The following is a 15,272-nucleotide window of genomic DNA, read 5'->3' as shown; positions in this document are numbered from 1 at the left end:
GAGAAGCATACATATGCCCACACATATGCTATTTATTGCAGACACCTTTGTATTATCAGTTGTAATGACCAGTTTGCGGTCTTGGTAATATGTTATGCACAGTTTGTGGTTTGTTTAAAGACAGGTTATAGAAAAAACTAGTTAAATATCTGTAACTCCAGTTCTCCTGCATTGGTATCATAGACTCGCATACTTGATTCACTCCCTGTCGTCAAGTTGGGTATTCCGAGAACTTACAAAATAGAAAGAAACTGTGTTAAAATGTACACAGGCTCAACTACAATGTTTGTTCAGTAGCACGCCAACGTCATTTTAAAATACATTAACTTCAGCCAATGAGCTTTAAGAGCTGAGCTCTCTATATCCCCTGCAGGCAACCGCGGCTCAGTTATCCAAGCACCCGTATAAAGGATAGCAAGAGTGTTTAATGGCGCCTCTGACCAAGGAGAGAGGATTGCACCTATGAAAAATACCAAGGATGGATAACTGGAGTTACAGGTAAGTAACTCATTTCTTGACCAGCACTGCATAAGCATAAAGGAGGCTCACCTTTAATGGAAAAGGATAAGTAATATTGCCCACTGAGGCATCTGCAGCTGCATTCAGATTCAGGTAGCAGTGCTTCTTGAAAGTCTGCCAGCTTCTCCATGTTGTAACTAGGACTATCTAAGGAAGTGGCAGAGCAGAGTGCAGCTGTCGCTGAAATGCTTCTGGTGGAGTGTGCCGTCACCCTATTTTTTAGGGGCTGCTTGCTTTTACAGTGGCAGAATATGATGGGTCATTCTCTGCCTGGGCGCACAAAAGATAATAATGGTTGACCAATCATTCTGATGTCCTTTTTTCGGTCTACATAAAACTTTAAGTACCTGGACGCACACAGTGATTGCAGTGCCCTCACTGCTGATATTCATGGATTCTGAAATAAAGGAAAGCAGTATGACCAGGTAATTTAGGTGAAATTAGGGGCATGACGTTTAGGTTGATGCATAAAGGTACCTTGCCCTTTGTGAAATGAAAAATGGTTTACTGATTGTGAAGGCTGAAGCTCATCTATTCCTATTGCTAAGATTAAAGGATGGCGAATTGATATGATACAGCTTCAAAAGTTGTCAGAATGAGCTAACCAAAACGCTGTTCAAATCCCATGGAGTTAGCAGCTGTTGATCTGGTAGAAAAGCTTTTAATAAAACATCACCAACCTTCTGAATCTTGAGAGCTCTGCTAAGTACACCCTTAAAATGAGTATTTCAGGAGGGCTGAGACTGCTTCCCATTCTATTTTTCAGTTGTCAGAGGAGGAGATGGGGGGATGGGGGGGTGGAGTTGTCTTTCTCTCTATTTTTGCCTTTATGTTTGTTATTTTGGTGCTCTGCGAAGCACAATGAAAGCTTAGGGCCCATGACGTGGCCGCATAGCGCACTGCATCTTGCCGTTGAAACTCAAAAAAAAAGATTTCAAACTAAAAATGAGTATTTCAGGCCTTCACTAGGGAGCTAGAGTAAGTGCGGGAGTAATTGGAGCTTTTGTACAGCGATGGCGTTCAACCATTTAGACTGACGTCATAGACAGAAGCGCTTTCATTTTGCATTTTATGTTTTTGTTGTAGCTGGGGGCACATACCTGCAACAGTATTGCCGTGCAGTCAGCAGATATGTTAAGATGCCCAAATTGTAAGTGGTCAGGTATTGGGGAGTGATGCTTAGTGACTTCTGGTCGTAGTGCAGGAACTAGCTATTGGGCTGTTTTTTGTTGCAACATTTATATAGCATTTAGTCGTGGTATGTGGGGCGCTGCAGTGCTTGCCTTTGTTGTGATTGTGTACAAAAAGTGTTCCCATGACATGCGTGATGACCACTGAGGTGTGGTTATTGTGTTATACGACGCAGCACTCAACAATGTGATAGACAAAAAAGTGTGAGAGACGCATACAGTTTATGGTTTTTCAGTAAACTGGCAGCTTTGAGCAACTCTGCAAGCTCCTTTATGGTATTTTTTATGATCGTAGGCCCCATAGCTGGTTACTAACTGATTGTTCATTCTGAGATAATTTCTATAAAGTTTATGGTCCTCATCAGGCATAGGTTGGATGGAGAAATAGTGGAGAGATATGCTGGGATAGACTTTGTTAATATATTATCATTTATTGACATTGTGAGATGTCAAGTAGCAGTCATAGTATGTAGCTTGTTGGACCCTGAGGGGTGAACTAAAAGAGCCTTTCACTCACTAGCAGCATGTGGCAATTCTCTTCATTTATTCCATGCGTGTTCAGTTGGTAATGAGTGGTTTCATGCTGTGGATTGGAACATTATTGTGTGATATAAATGACAAATAGCAGCATGTCTTGGAAACAACAATCTACCTCTCAACCGCTAAGCATTATGGTATTATTAGGAGTCAGGAGGATTATATATTGTATTATACTGCAATTGTATTTATAAAGCACGTACTACTCCTGTCAAAGCATTGAAGCGCTTGACAGTGGGTGGCACGGTCCTCCAGAACCCAAGATTAGTAGTTGATTCAATGGTTACTGGGATTAGTGTTATGCTCTCAAGAAAACTGTTGCATGCATTTACTCAAATTTCTTTGTGGTGGTTCAAACTGACAAGAGTAAGGTGTGATCATTAGTTGAGGTGAGAGGGGTATGTGAGTTCATACAGACAGCTGGTGGGATTAACAGGTGAGAAAGAGGAAATTTGATATTGTTAGGTTACAGGTATGACTTTCAAAGGAGAGGTAGTGGTTTTTAACATTTTTAAATGAAATTAAAGGATGGCAATTGGCAGAAATAAAATGGAATATTTGTTAAGGGCCTTAAACCCGAAGGTGTTAAAGTGCTAGAGCCAGTAAGTAAGAGACCAGGGAGTGCAATCACAAAAGAGAAAAATGCCAAGGAGCCAAATTCGCAATGTGTACCGGCAGATTGTTCCATCATTTAGCCACTTTCAGTTCAGCTGTAATGAGGGAAAATATATGTTTCAAGGTTTGATAATAAAGAAGCAGAAGCTCACAGTTCTGCTAACCAGAGCGTCGAAAGGGAGTGTGGGGGGGGAGGTTATAAATTGAATAGGGTGGGGCTATTGAAGGATCCCTACAGAACCCCACAAGGAAGCTTTAAAGCCTCCGCTCTAAAATTCCCATTGTCTCTTTGGACGCTATCCTCCAGAAAGGAACCAAGGAGGTCCAAAGCAGTATCCCTTACCCCTGTAAAGTGTAATCTTTGGTCCAGGAAAGATGGGATAGTGTATTAAATGACATTGACAGCTACAACATTACCAAAATAGTGGTGCCAACTTGATCTACTTCGCAACTAAAGTGTGACCACCCCTGAACCCATTCTGTGATGGATCTACGCGCTCCTGGGAAGTGATAAACTCAGCTAGTTCCAGTTGATATGTTTTGCAAGCATTTTTGCCAGTGCGGGCAGTAAAGAGGTGGGGCGAAGATATTTTAGGTCCTCTGGGTCCCAATTAGGTTACTTTTGAAGAGGAATAACTACTGCTTTCTTCCAAAGACAGGGATACACTCCAATCATTAATACCCAAATAAAGAGTTTGACCAAAAAGGTCACAATCTTATCCGGGGCAAGCTGTAAAACTCTAGGTGGGCGGTTAGCAGGTGAACCCGATTTCCTGTTGATGGGAAGATTTTTAACTTGCAAGGAGGAAATGCAGATGCGAACCAGAAGAGTTAACCACGTCAAAAGAGGAGAGAGGACCCCCTCATGGACACTGAAGTCTGAATAAATCTTCAGGATCTTGTCTTATAGCACAATCAGCAAGTCTTAAGTATAGAACTCTTCTCCTCTTCAGCCATACAGGCAGTTAGATGTGGCATGCCTTGATTAGAAAATCTAAAGCAAAATACCTGCAGAAAAATCTCAGTTTGTAGAAGCTAAAGTTTTAGCTTGCGGTGATCCAGGAAAATCCTCTTTGGTTTCGAAAATTCAGTAATTAAGAATATGAAGTAAAAGACTCCCTTGCAAATGCCATTAAATAGAAGCCATGGTGGCCCTACAGGAGGAGGAGCCAAGAGTTCAGCACTACCATCTTTATGGTTGATGTTCTTGTTGCTTCAAAAATAGGAGGATGCGCTACTAAACAAACAATATTGTTGGGCCATTTTAACACTCTTCTTTCTTTTTAAATAATAAGGAATTTACAGCCTGACAAAGGGGAATGATACAAGCCTGTGAATTCAATATGGAAAACCAATATTGGAGAAGTACAGGTTTATTACTTAACATTTATGATCTTGTCCTTGCACATATTCATGTTACTGTATACATTTTTTCAACTATCTATACAAGTGCTACTTGCAGACATGTACAATACTTTTCACTCTTAATTTAGCTATTGCATTTAAAGATCCCATTTCACCAGTGGTGCAAGAACTCAAATACAAATGCAGTCCTCACCTGCCATCTTATCACATACAAAGTTGATGACCGTCATTCTTTGGAAGCCTGAACTGCAGGCATCTCCTTCTGGGTATGTTAGAGTAAGATCACCATCCGAGTACCTATAGTTTAGACAAAAAAAAGGACACTTCGCATCAATCTAGTGGCCCCAATGTGCTTGAGATTTTAGAGAGTAGAACCATTCTCATGCTACCAGATAAACCCTCATATTCAATACTGTGCAATCATTCTGGACCAACTCAGGATATAGCTTTTCATGTCACCACTTTGAATACTAACCACACCTAGAATAATGTCTAATTCAGTGTGCTCTTATCAGAAGACCTCTTTTTGAAATTGTTGCACTTATCTCTCCACTGTTGACAGGTCTTAGAATAAAAGATCACTTCATGGTGGATCGGCCCTGAGACTACCTATGTGGAAGCTATCGAAATCCAGAAGGTTAAAGGAATCCTTAAAGATCTGCACATTCTTTCCAAAGGACAACTATGGCATTGTGGGGTGCTGTGTGGTGCCTTAGCGCAACCGCTATGGTTATCCCTCATTATCAGCACTATAGAAATTAGGATGAGTCCGCTTTGCACTGTTGTACGTTGCACACTTGGTTTCATGCTATTATTTTGGAAACGCACTACAATGTTGATGGTTATTATTTGCTTCCGGGGCTTCTGTCTCTACATTCTCCAATACCGAAAACCAAACATCATCACATATTTGTGTTCGGTCAGCAATAGCTCCCAGGCTTTCTTAGACACAACATGTTAGCACATCTCTGTAGCTTTCCACTGTACAATGTTTATTTTATAACCCAGAGCCTGCAGTGTTTAGCTGAGAGAGGGTAAGTCCAGCAGAGCTCACTGGTCCTGGAACAGATGCCCTCCGGGGTACGGGGTTTGTTGCTCCCGGAGATCACTAATAATAATATAAAATAATAGTCTCCCGACGCATATGTTGTAAGGATAGGCTTAGCCCACTAGATTTACATAATGGTGGTACTATTTGTATTGTACAGTTTCATAATAATGATAACTGTGTTGCTTTCAATAATCCGTATAATAATCGCAGCAAGCTTGTTTCATGTAAGACTACTTTAACTGTCTGGGTCTTGTTTACTGTTTTGCTATGGACATGTGAGAGTGAGTCAGTAAACGAAAGGCGATAATCTCTTTTTCCACGGTTCCCTGAGGAGACTTGAGTGTTATGCTTTTGGGTAGCCACAATTACCAGTGGCTCTGTAAGTCTAGGAGCACATGCAAGGTGCTGTGAGCTAGCCAAGAATTTGGTGCACCCGATACAGATTTGGCAGAGTGACTCAGACCTTGCATACCGGACGTTCTGGTGTCCCAATGCACAGTTCTGTAAAAGCAGAAGCCCTAAGACAAAGATAAGGTACTGAATAAGAACACAGGAGATGACCCAACAAGAAAACACACCTTGATAATGGACAGCACCCTCCTGTAGTTAAGACATGTCAGGGTTTTTAACACTAAACATCCACAAGAGGCATCACTGATGTATGAGGTCACAGCAGAATCATAAGAAGACAGAACTTGACCCGTAGCAGCTTGATAAAGTCCCTAGATTCCGACTTCCTGGAAAATGAGGGGTCCGTTTCGTCCTCTGTGTCCCTGTGGGAGGCCTTCAAAACTGTCATTCGTGGTCAGGCCCTGTCCTTAATAGCTGAGACCAAGAAGGTCAGAAATGTGGAGGTTGAGAGGCTGGAGGCAGACACACTTGAGTTGGAGGCTGATCTGGAATTAGGCATCACCCGGGAGAGACTCCACGCCCTTAGTTTGAAGCAGTTTGAGTATAAATCCAATGTTACGGATGCAACAAAGACAATGTTCAGGGAACAGCAGGGTAGATTGTACGATGTTGGGGATAAGGCGGGTAAATTGATCGATTGGCTTGATAAGAAGGAAAGAGCGAATCGCGTGGTCCCCGTGATTCAGACTTCGGATGGTGTGTGCGTGACTGACCCTGGCGAGATTGTGGAATGTTTTGCCGATTATTTTCGTGTGGTCTACTCCCCGGTGTCCGACAGAGACTAAGATGACTCTCGTTTGCTGCTGAGGGACATTGCTTTGCCTTGTCTGTCTGAAGAGGACCGAGAGCGTATGGAGGCCCCGTTGTCGGTCGATGAAATTGCCATCGCAATCCGTTCCGGCAAGGCCATAGGCCCTAATGGCCTGCCTATCTAACTATATAAACTGCGCTCGGACAAAGTTGCGCCCTATCTTCGCGCATTGTTCAGGGAGTCACGTGAGCTCAGTGCCCTCCCTTGTGACCAGCGTTTGGCTACTATAGTTGTGATTCCTAAGGAGGGCAAGCCTCGTGATCGCTGTGCGTCGTATAGGCCTATTTCCCTACTGAATGCCGAGCCTAAGATCCTCGCCAAAGTCCTTGCCAATCGTTTACTTACTATAATTTGTGATCTGATCAATCCGGTTTCATTCCGCACCGGAACACTGCTCTTAACTTGCGGCGCCTACACGGTGTTCTCGCTAGGGCGGAGTCTCTCTCGGAGCCGGCCATCTTGGCTTCCCTGGACGCCACGATGGCCTTTGACACAATTGAATGGCCATATCTTTGGGCCACTCGGGCGAAGTTTGGTTTCGGTGCGGACTTTATCAGTTGGGTCAGACTTTTATATTCGGATCCGTTGGCTCAGGTCGTCGTCAATGGCAGAGTGTCCCGGTCTTTTGCTCTCGGGAGGGGTACGCGGCAGGGATGCCCGCTGTCCCCCTTGCTTTTTGCTCTTGCTCTGGAACCGCTTGCAGCCTGGCTCCGATGGGAGCCGTCGATAAAGGGCCTCCAGTGGTCCCCCGATTTGGAGGATCATGTTTGGTTGTATGTCGACGATATCCTCTTATACCTTACAAATCACTTAACGTCCTGTTCGACGTTCTCACTTCTTTTGGTATGAATTCCGGCCTGATTATTAGTTGGTCCAAATCGTGTGTGTATGTCATCTCGGGCGGCCTTCCCCCTTTACCGAGTAGGTTTCCCATTCAAATCTCGCAAGCAGGCTTCAAGTACTTGGGAGTTTATATATCGTTGGACCCAGTTGCCCGCTACGAGCATAATCTCCTCCCTCCTCTCCGACGCCTAAAGTTGGACGTGGCTCGGTGGCGTAGACTGCCGTTGTCGCCACTTGGTCGAGCGACACTTTTTAAAATGATGTCTCTGCCTCGCTTTCTTTATGCGCTCCAAAACTCTTTTGATGTTATTCCGGCGGTGTACTTTCTGGAAGTGGAAGGTTTGCAGAGGAGGATCGTTTGGGATGGTCGTGCTCGCATCGCTCTTGCAAAGCTAACTTTCCCCTGGTATAACGGGGGCATCGCGCTCCCGGACATCAGGAGGTACTGGGCCGCTGAGTTGTCCGCCATCAACCATGCTACGTATGCGCCTGGTCCGGCTCCTGCATTCGAGATGGACAAATATCAATTGCCCGGTGGTAACTTCAATAGAGTCCTCTACTCTCGGACTGCGGGGAGGAACCTGACGGGACCGACTAAGATTGCGGTGCGTGTGTGGAAAGATGTGAATGCGGCCATGGGATGGAGTGATCGATTGACGCGAGCGACCCCATTGTATGCATCTGAACAACTGGGATGCCTCTGGACATCGAAAGGTTTTGAGAACTGGGACATGATTGGTATCAGTAGAGTGGGTGATCTTTGGGTGAAAGGCGCGGTGAAGACCTTTGCTATGCTTCAAAGTGAGTACGAGTTGGGGAATCTGGAGTTTTTCAGACATGTGCAGGTTTGCCACGCTTTGCTGTCTGTCTTCAGAGCTGATGTCCCGGTTCCTGAATCCTCCCCACTCGAGGACCGTATACTTGACGGTCATCTGCCAGATAGTACGATCTCCTTGATCTATAAGAAACTAATTAACAACCGGGCAGATTTCCTTGTGCGTCTCAGAGAGGTTTGGACCGGAGATGGGTTGGAGTTAGACGACGAGGACTGGCAAGCTGCCTTATCCTCCCCAAAAGAGGTCGCCATTCCTGCCCGTCTCCGTCTCGTCCAGCTCAAGATTCTTCATCGTGTGTATGTTACGTGTCCTCGTTTGGTTGCGATGGGTTTTTCCTTGGATGGGTTTTGTAAGCGGGCTGTGGTATGAGTGCCACCTTTCTCCACATGCTATGGGAGTGCTGGGAGGTGGCGGCGTATTGGCAGCAGGTGCATGCAGTCATGGAATGTGTGACCGGTGTTGCTCTGCTGCCTGAGGCTCGTAGGCGTTTGTTGAATGTGTGGGAGCCGAATGATTACAACGTGGCCCAGGCCCGGTGGGCGGCACTGGGGAACATGATTGCAAAAAGATATTGCGCAGTTGTGGGGTTCCCCACTGCCTCCCACCGTATCGGTATGGAAGGAGAATATGGACTGGTGAATGTTTAGAGAGAAGACGGTATATTTGGCCAGGGGCAAGCCTAGGGCGTGGAGCAAAATTTGGGGTCAGAGGAACGCCTACCGATGGAACATCTGCACACCCCCCTTCGAAGACACTTTGGACATTCCACTTTCCCCCTGTTCCGGTAGTTCCTGGAACGATTTATTCCTGTTTTCCTATTGCCCGACTTCCCCACTGCCTCCCCACCTGACCATCTTTCATACCCGCCTGATTCGTTATTTGGTACTGTGGGTCCCGCCCATCGGAGCTTGACATTGTCTATAACGCTTTTCGCCTCGAGTCTCTTCTTTGTTTTTCTTTCTCGTTCTTTTATAAAAAAATCAAACATTTCTGTATCCTGCCTACATCCTGTGGTGCCGAAACGGTATCCTGTGTTACGTCGAACCACTGGAGAGCGGTCGCTGTTGTGTGAATTTGCAGAAATGCTTTCAATGTTCTAGCGGCCGGCCCTGGTGGTTGTAGGCCCATACTTGTAATGATGTTTTTTGCACAATAACGTTTTCCCCCCAAAAAATTTTCAAAAAAGAAGACAGAACTTATGCAGTTTGATATAGTGCCACTCAGGGTGAAGAAGGCTTTTGTCAGCCTGAAAATCAGTGCAAATAAGAAAAGGTTAATTACTTTTGGTAAAAGTATTTCTGGTGGTTAAAATATGCTCCTGCTGATTATTTACCTCTTGAATATCCTATTGGTGCCAGAATGGTTCTAGAAAGGGTTCCATAGTTTGGTGCATCCAGACCAATCAGGTTTCATGCCGCACCGTAATACAGCCTTAAACCTGCGCAGAGTACATGGAGTGTTGGGCAGGGCAGCAACTATCCAGGAACCGGCGGTGCTGATGTCACTAGACGCCACCATGGCGTTCAACATGGTAGAGTGGCCATACCCGTTTGCTGTACAAGGTAGAAAGGGCTTCGGGCCCAGCTTTGTGAGTTGGATCTGGCTATTGTACTCAAAACCAATGGCTCAAGTAGTGGTGAACAACCGCACATCAACAACTATTCAGTTGCGCGGAGGCACACGCCAGGCGTGTCCCTTGTCCCCGCTACTATTCGCCTTGGCCCTGGAACCCCTAGCAGAGTGGATCCGTAGGGATCCGGTGATCAATGGTACGCGTTGGTCAGTGGATTGGGAGGATAAGATATCCTTGTATGAGGATGATATCCTGTTGTGTTTGACTTCTCCGAGGTCCTCCTTGATAGGTTTATTCGATATCCTTGCAGTGTTTGGTAGATATTCCGGCTTCACTATCAATAGGACGAAATCCGTTGTCTATGTCCTACAGGGGGAATCTCCTGTCCTTCAAAGGAATTGTCCACTTCAGATAGCATCTGACTGTTTTTGATACTTGTGCATCTTTATCTCGCTAAGTCCTATGGTCCGTTTCGCACGCAACCTCCTGTCGCCTATACAAAGGTTGAAAAAGGACATCAGACACTGGAAATCTTTACCCCTATCGCTGCTGGGTAAGGCTACCCTTTTCAAAATGATGGCCCTGCCCAGCTTTCTTTACGCTCTACAGAATTCAATGATCCAGTTCCCGCATCATACTTTAAGGAAGTAGAGTCTTCAGAGGAATCTTCTATGGGATGGGAAACCCCGCATTGCTTTACCTAAGCTTACCCTGAACTGGTATGACAGAGGCATTAGCCTCCCAGACATTAAAAAGTATTATTGGTCAGTCCAACTGGTTGCTATTAACCAAGGGACCTATGGCAGCCTTGGCGATCCGGGATACGCCATGGACAGATGGCTCCTACCCGGGGAGATTACGGTGGAGCACTATATTCTATGCCTGGTAAGCATCACTTAACCAGACCAACTGCACATTCAGTCCACATCTGGCATGTAGTAAATAAATATCTGGGGTGAGATGGACGACTTACCCTGGCAACCCCTCTGTGGAACTCCCAAAAACTGGGGAATTTGTGGCAAACTAAGGGCTTTGATAAATGGGACCTAATTGGGATTTTCCAGATCAAAGATGTCTGGGTCAAAGATGGAATCATCCCATTCATCTCCCTTCAGAAACAATACAGCCTGGCAGACACAGAACGTTAAAGGTATCTTCAAGTCCGGCATGCCCTCCATACCCACCTCACTTCGAGGTCCATCCTCCCCACTGGAAGATAGGATACTTGACTGTCATTTGCCTGAAAGGGCCATCTCACTGATATATAAAAAGCTAATTAACAACATGGAGGACACACTTCAATCACTCAAAGAAAAATGGGTAAGGGACGGCCTTGCGCTAGGCGAGGAAGACTGGCAAGATGCAGTCTCTTCCCCGAGGGAGGTGGCAATCCAGGCACGACTACGATTGGTGCAACTAAAAATTCTCCACTGGGTATATATAACCGGCCCCAGGTTGGTGCACATGGGTAGAGCAGAGAGTGGGGAGTGCAGACGTCGATGTGGGAAAGAGGGCACCTTTATCCATATTCTATGGGAGTGGGACTACATACAAACTTATTGGGCTGCCATACACCGCACACTCAGTGAGGCCCTAATGATTGACTTGCGCCCAGAGGCGCGAAGATGCCTATTAAACATTTGGCAACTGACAGACCTCACCTCATACACTAAGCAATGGGTAACATTGGCAGTAATGATCTCAAAAAGGAATATAGCGCAGAACTGGGGAGCCCATCAACCACCTATGACAGGAAAGTGGAGGGAAAATTTAGACTGGTGCATGTTCAGCGAAAAGTCAGTTTATATAGCCAGAGGATGTCCCAGGAAATGGAGCAGGTTCTGGGGGCCATGGAATTCATACAGGGGAAACATTTGCACCCCGCTGACACCACTAAATGTTGACGAAAACCTTACAACTCCCCCTAGGTGTTGTGCATTCTAAACTGTGGAATGAACCTCAGTGAACTAGTTCAGATGCTGGATATGTATACTGTCTCCTAATTATGGATCAAAATCGCTTGACATGTCAATAATATTAGAAAGATTTTTTTTTTTAAATAGAAAGGGTTCCATAGAAATAGCTCCCCAACAATGCTACGTGTCTCACATGGCTTTTGCCATAACTTTGCCCATCTAGTGTGTGAAGACACCGACCTAAAAGGAGCTGACATGCATGCCGGCATCGGTTCCTGGTGTTTTCTCATCACATTGAGTTGCGTGGAAAGCAACCAAGAGAATCAACCATAATCATATGATATGTTTGCAACACTTTTCAGGTGAGAAATCACATTTGTGTAAAGGTTCAAATGGTGGACCCATTAATTTTGTAAGAACTATATAACTATATTAAGATTCCACACCAGGGAAGGTGGTAGCCTAGGGGGAATGATTCTTTTGAGTCCTTCAATGAAAGCTTTGATAGCGGGCCCCCGAAACAAAGACAAGTGCTGTCTGTTTTGTAGACAAGCAGCTATTGCAGCAAGATGTAAGCGTATGAATGTATATGCTAAATTAGAACGTTGTTGGTTTAATAGGTAGCAAATGATGTTTTGGATTGAAGCATCTAGTGGACCGATTTGTTTGTACAGTAAATTACAAACCGTTTCCACTTAGTTGTTTTAAGAAGGTGAGATGTTCTGGTGACATTGCATGTGCTCATGGAAGAATAGTTGGGGGAGTGCTGGTAAGTTCCAGGCAGTAACCATACTGGATAATTTGTATTACCAGCTTGTCTGAGGTGATTGACTTCCAGACAGGTAGGAACTGTGAGAGACGTCCCCAGACAGGAGTGGACTGATCGGAGGTTGTGGAGGAAAGTCACTGTTTGCTGGCAGGGGAAGTGCGGGTGGAGTTACCTCTGCCTCGTCCCTTATTATTGTTTCCTCTGTAGCCTCCTCGAAAATAACCTCTGGAAGAGGGGGACTGGTTGTTACCTTTGTAAGAGGAGGAGGGATTTTCTGTGGAAACTTTTTGAGCCACCCCGTAAAAGGAGCGGCAAAGGGAACCTCTGGTAGTAGGAAATTGTAAAGCCCCCATAGACTTTGCAGTTTCAGTGTCTTTTTTAATCTTTTCCAGCACTTTACCGACAGCTGGTCTGAAAAGATGCTACTTATCAAAAGGCTGATTAAGTATGGAGAACTGTATCTCCTACTTGAATGCAGAGATTCTACGCCAAGTGTGTCTGCGCAATAGCACACTAGTATTAATGGCACGAGCTGTTGTGTCTGCTGCGTCTAGTGCACATTTGATAAAAGTGTTGGTGATGAGCTTACCATCCTGAATGGGGTCGTTAGCTTTGGTTTTTTACTCATCTGGTAAATGTTGCATGAGTTTCTCTAATTAATCATAATGAGCCCTATCGTAGAGTGCTAGCAGAGCCTGAGCGTTGGCAATACGCCAATTATTATTAGCCTGTGAAGCCACTTTTGCCTGACGCATCAATAAGTTTGGACTCTTTGTCCAGAGGGGGGGCCTCAGCTGTTTGGGAGTTAGCTCTCTTGCGGTCGTTGGACACTACAAGAGAGTCTAAGGGCAACTGACCTTTTATGTAGGCAGGATCGATAGGAGCGGGCATGTATTTTTTGTCTACTCCAGGTGTGAGTATTCTAGCTCTAATCGGGTCCTTGAATACCTCATCGGTGTGATTTAACATGCCCTTAAGCATTGGAAAAGTGTGAGTAGACCTTTGTGAGTGAGTTAGAGTCTCAAGAAGGAAATCCGCTTGTAGAGGTTCTTTATGGAGCTCCACCCTATGGTATTGAGCAGCCCTGTTAATGAGCTGAACGTATCCAATGTTGTCATCAGGTTCGGAGGGTCTGGCGGGATATAGGTCGGGATTGATGTTTTGATCTGGATCTCTATCATAATTTTCCCAAGGGTCAGTGTCCTGTGGTATATCCTCATCCTGTAGCACACGGTGCTCTTCAACCCCATCCCCATCCCCATAACCTTCATCTTGTGGGTCAGGTGAAATTGGAGGTGGTGGTGAATAATGATCAAAGTTGGGGTAGGAGAGGGAGGTGGGATGTAAGGGGGAGGAGGGTTAGTATCCATGTCCTTTTTTGACCCCTTGCATGCTCGTGACAGAACCATTCCGTCACGAGCCTCGGATGGGCTGTGCTGGTGACGGAACGGTTCAGTCACTCGCCGCTCCTGCGCGGCGCGAATTCCGGGCCTAAGCGGAGCGTTCTATTGAGCGGGCGGGGCCGTGACGGAACCGTTCCTTCACAAGCACAGCCCACCCGAGGCTCGTGACGGAGCGGTTCCGTCACTAGCACGGGAGCGCCGCGCGGCCCCCCTCCCCTTAGCACTGCTGCGGAATAGCCGCCGCAGGTAAGGGGTTAAAGAGGTATAGGGGAACCCTCTGAGTTCCAGCTTCTGTGTTTTCTAGGAAGAGTAGCATGTATGTGTCCAGTTTTAGGGTTAATAACCAGTTTCTTTTGTTTTGGATCCAAAGGTGGTTCATCGGACCGAGGCTCTTTGGATGGCGCATACTTTTCTTTAGGGGTTGATTTTGCCGTCAAAGATTTGGGCTTAGAGTCTTTGGGCGTCTAATATTTACAATCTGAGTACTTCGGTTTAGTCGGTTTCGTCTCTGAACTTTTCGGCAAGGAGGGTCTTGGCTCAGAGCCTTTAGGTATTGAGGATTTCGGCTCCGAAGCTTTAGGCTTGGAGGATTTCGGGTTCGAGGTCTTCGGTGTTGAAGGTGCCTTCGGTGCCGGTGGTGTGGTGACTGGCAGATGCTTCAACTTGTGTTTCGGTAGTGGTTCCGCAACCGGAATAGAGCCGGCTCGAGCCCGAACCGGGAGGCTGGTCTTTGTGTTTCATAGCCGGGATGGAAGGCGGGGCATCTGAAACTTTTTCTCTGTGCCAACTCTAGGGCGAAGGTGAAACAGGAGCCTTAGATTTGTGTTCACTGAGCACAAGGGGATCTGTACTCACGGTACGCTGACTTTCTTCCATATCGGAGTCTGCTTCGGACACAGAGACCAGTTCTTCTTCCCCAGCTTCTTCAGCTGGAAGGTGGAGATCGGAATCTTCACCGGAGATGTCTGGTAAGGGCCAGCTGCAGCGTTGCATCTTGTGTAGTCGAGCCTGACAATCACAAATAGTCTTCTTCGATCGGAACGATCAACACGCCTCACAGTCCTTCTCATTGTGTTCCGGGAATAAACAGATGTTGCAGACCTCGTGCAAGTAGGTGCACGGGAATTGAGCACGACACCCGGGACATAGTTTAAATGGAGCCCGTTCCATCGACTACTAGCATGGTGGGCACCGGTAGGCCAGACGGCCCGCCACGAGACTCCTGATCGAAGGTTTTCTCAGTTGACACGATGCGCATCGAATGGGGAACCACGATCGATAGACAATACCGTCGAGGGTAGAGGACTGCGTGTTGAAGGGTTAGAAAACGATACTTGATCAGAGCGTAGCAATACACATCCGGAGCCGACGGCGGAAAAAAATCTGGGGATGGAGATGATGGGCACTATGACCTAAAGGAGGAGTCACCTACT

At 46.0% G+C, this 15,272-nt stretch overlaps 1 protein-coding gene across 1 annotated transcript in view; it reads right to left on the bottom strand.

Annotated features, from left to right (window-relative positions):
- IGF2R (insulin like growth factor 2 receptor) overlaps positions 1 to 15,272 on the bottom strand; it is a 1,757,136-nt gene that overhangs the window by 1,415,929 nt on the left and 325,935 nt on the right. The window contains exon 10 of the mRNA XM_086927157.1: positions 4,420 to 4,523. Coding sequence (XP_086783283.1) covers positions 4,420 to 4,523 — 104 coding nt within the window. The remainder of the gene's footprint in view (positions 1 to 4,419; positions 4,524 to 15,272) is intronic.

This window comes from Lissotriton vulgaris, chromosome 6 (genome assembly GCF_964263255.1).
Source record: "Lissotriton vulgaris chromosome 6, aLisVul1.2, whole genome shotgun sequence".
Taxonomy (NCBI): domain Eukaryota; kingdom Metazoa; phylum Chordata; class Amphibia; order Caudata; family Salamandridae; genus Lissotriton; species Lissotriton vulgaris.
This window is presented reverse-complemented; position numbering and strand designations above follow the sequence as displayed.